This window comes from Benincasa hispida, chromosome 11 (assembly GCF_027475165.1).
Source record: "Benincasa hispida cultivar pf3 chromosome 11, pf3_genome.v1.1, whole genome shotgun sequence".
Taxonomy (NCBI): Eukaryota; Viridiplantae; Streptophyta; class Magnoliopsida; order Cucurbitales; family Cucurbitaceae; genus Benincasa; species Benincasa hispida.
The window spans coordinates 13,727,750-13,731,428 of NC_143488.1; the positions used below are offsets into that span (position 1 = coordinate 13,727,750).

At 37.5% G+C, this 3,679-nt stretch overlaps 1 protein-coding gene across 1 annotated transcript; it reads left to right on the forward strand.

Moving 5' to 3' along the window:
* Positions 1–310: 310 nt before the first annotated feature.
* LOC120090546 (uncharacterized) lies at positions 311–1,699 on the forward strand. Its single transcript, XM_039048272.1, has one exon. The coding sequence runs from the start codon at positions 311–313 to the stop codon at positions 1,697–1,699; it is 1,389 nt and encodes a 462-aa protein (XP_038904200.1).
* The last annotated feature ends 1,980 nt before the right edge of the window (positions 1,700–3,679 follow it).

Here is a 3,679-nt window from a genome sequence, read left to right on the forward strand (position 1 = left end):
CAAAATATCGTCCAATCTTAATTTGTCATGCATCAAATTCTTTTTACATCTTTCTCTTAAATATTTTGATTCTTCGAGTGTGTATGTGTTTGTGATGAGATTCATATGGATAGGGATAGGAGATGAAATCAAGAAACATTAATTAATGATTTCATCTTATCCAAGTGATCTCATCATACACTTACTTCTCCATATATATATATATATATATATAATGGAGGTTGGCAATTGAGCATTAGTACTCACACCTTGAGAAGAAGAAGAAAACTCACTCTCACTCTCACTCTCACTCTCTCTCTCTTCATCTAAAATGAGTATCCCTAGGTATGCAGGATTCAAGAACCAATCAGAAGGGAAGTATCTTCAATACCTTCCTGAAGGTCACCTTAAGGGTAACCTACAATACTCCTCTAATATCGTTGTGAGTTTGTTGACAAAGTTCGCGTTGGAGCCAGCTAAGAAGAGCAGATATTGGCACATAAGATGTTGCTACAACAACAAGTACTTGGCCTCCTCCAACGACCACAATCGCTTGGTTACTCCGTCTGTTAGCAAGCCCACTGAAGATGAATCCTCACATCCATGCACATTGTTTAATATCGTCCCTGGTCCTACTCCAGGGACTTACTATTTAGTGGATGTGTTGCTTCAAACCTATGTATGCCGATGTACCACTAGCAAAATTCACCAGAATTGCCTCACAACTAGATATGACGTCATTGAAAAACACTCCGACAAACTCCATATGTTTACGGACTTTGAAAACTTCATCGTACTCCCCAAACATGTCGCGTTTAAGGGCGACAATGGATTGTTTCTCGCTGCCTTTTGGTATAACGATTGGCCATATCTGCAGTTCAATTCCGATGACATTGGAAGCCCGTGGGTAGGCAACGAAGTTTTCAACGTGGGTGATGGAACTATCCGAATAAAAAATGATTATTTTAACAAGTTTTGGATACGTAATCCAAACTGGATCTTGGCTGACACAGACGACACGACTGCGAACGACAAGAACACCTTGTTCTGGCCAGTCAAGATTTCTAAGAACAAAGTGGCGCTTCGAAGCCTTGGCAATGACATGTACTGCAGGAGATACACTGCTGATGGTAAGGTGGATTGTCTCAACTCTCGTGTCCCATCTATTATTAAAGAGGCAGAATTTGAGATCGTTGAGCCTATTATTTCAAGGGAAATCTATAATTGTAAGTATCGAACCATGGATGCCAGAGTGTATGATGAAACGATAGTAACAATGGCAATTGAGGAAGCTGTCAACGGCAGCACGAAGGAGGCGACTATGGCACTAAGTTTCAAGTACACAGAGGAAAGAACTAAATCTTGGGAATCTGTACTGAGCATGAGTATGAATGTGAAGACTTCCGTCACAGCCGGGATTCCTGAAATTGCACAAGCTGGGATTGAAATCAACCTCCATTTTGATGCGAGTTACACGTGGGGCGAAACTATTTCAGAAACTAAAGAAGTGACGGAAACATACACTGTTACTGTACCAGAAAAAACAAGGATGAAGGTGACTCTTCTTGCAACTAAGGCCAAAACCGATGTTCCATTTTCCTACACCCGACGAGATGTTCTCAGGAACGGAAAAAGAGTTACTACAGAGTGTGATGATGGTCTTTTCGTTGGAGCCAATACCTACAAAGTTGTATATGAAAACAAGGCTCTGCCTCTCTGATCACTCTACAATATCCTTCATGGAATCGGTCAATAATGTGGATTACGTGTCTCCGTGTGTTTCTCTTTCTTTTACTTTTCAGTGTGTATAGCTTTATCTCTTGTGTTGGATAAAGCTTGATATAAATAAATGTCTAAGTTAATACCATGCTAAAATATAGCCTTCTATTTTATTTTATTTTATTTTATCATTTTTATCTTATTTTAGACAAATTAAGAACTTCTGAATACATATTTCTTTCATTGTGGTTTTCCCACATTGGTAATGATAGCTATCCAACTACAAACAAGTGTCTCAATGTCTCAATTGAAGTGTCTAAGCTTACTCCCTACCTCAAATGCATTCATACATATAAAACAATACGCGTCATGAATGCCTTTAATACAAACACTACAGGAAGGAGGAGTCATCTTCCTAAAAAATGATTTTTTTATTTTATTTTATTTTTTTTCAATTTAGCTGACACAACAACACAAACTAAAAAAATTACTTAACTTATTTCATGACCATTCAAGATGACAACTGATTAGTACAAGTATAAGCAAGCTTTACTCTTAGGACCTTAAACAAAAAAAAATATTCAAACTCAAGACTATTATTCTATCCAATGTTTATGGCAGATTATCTAATATACAGATTCAAAACAAATCATAGACAATTATCAAAACAAGTACAAGCAAGCTTTACTCTTAGGACCTTAAACAAAAAAAAAACAGATTCATTTTTTCCTCTTAAAAGTTCATATTATCCTAAAGAAATTGAACTTTTTTTTTTTTTTGAACGTCCAATATATCTCTTAATAATCATAAAAGAAATTCACAAAGATCAGAAATGAACCATATAAGACTTGACTTGATCTCTATGCTATAATATTTTATCTAGTTAGTCAAAATTACTCTTGAACCTACCTTGTAACTTTTTATCTGTGAGAGTTTAGAACCTAATTTAGATGGCAAAACAGAATGCACAAACAATCAGCAGAATAAATCGAAAGCAATAAAGAACGAACACCAAGATATATAGTGGTTCGATCAATTTGGTCTACATCCACTTTGAGAACCAACTTGAATCAGTTTTATTACGAGCAATGAGGAATTTACAATTACAGATAATCAAAATAATCACCAATCTGTAATTTTGATATCCACTGATATCGACAGATCTGCACACGACATTGCCTCTGAAACCGAGAACAACCCACTGAAAAACAGCCCAAGTAAAGTGCATTACCCGCCTCTGACCGACGAACTTAGTGCAGACTCGCACTTCCTCTGTCGCTGATGACCCGCGAACCCACATGCTGAATCGGAACCCACCGTAACCCACACGTCCGCCCAGACTAGACCGGACACCTGCGTGGACACCCACACTTGAATGCTGTCAGACACCCACCTGTGGATGATGAGTACCCACGCCAGACAGCCACCTGACGCTGACTCTCTGCTGCTGACGTCAACGGCAGACGAAAAGATGAACGCCGATACTGTCTCTCTCTCTCGGTGGTCTGCGTGCAGATGTCAAAAACGGATGCCCCTCTCTTCCTCAAAGTGTTTCACTACTATCAGCCCTAAACACAAAGAAGATGAGTTTATTTACAATATTGTCATTTTTTCATAATTACAAGAATGCCACCGAGCCTTTAATTTCACCAAAAAACCCAATAAGCCCACTTAAATTCCTTGTTATTTTCTACAAATCTCCTTCATAACAAGAATATTCTAAGATTTAATGGACTGCTTAGAAAAAATATATGAGCATGTGATAATATGTCTGAAGCATGTTAATGTATGAGCATGATTTGGAATTTTATGAGGTATATTAAAAGTACGATTGGGCATGACCCTAAATTATGAGTTAAGCTACACTACTACGGGAATGTCTTAAAGTTAGGTGAAAGTTGGAGCATTTCATTGATGTGCTTATTTATGTGATTTATTATGAAAGTATGTAGGCTATATGATGTATTATGGAATTTCAAAT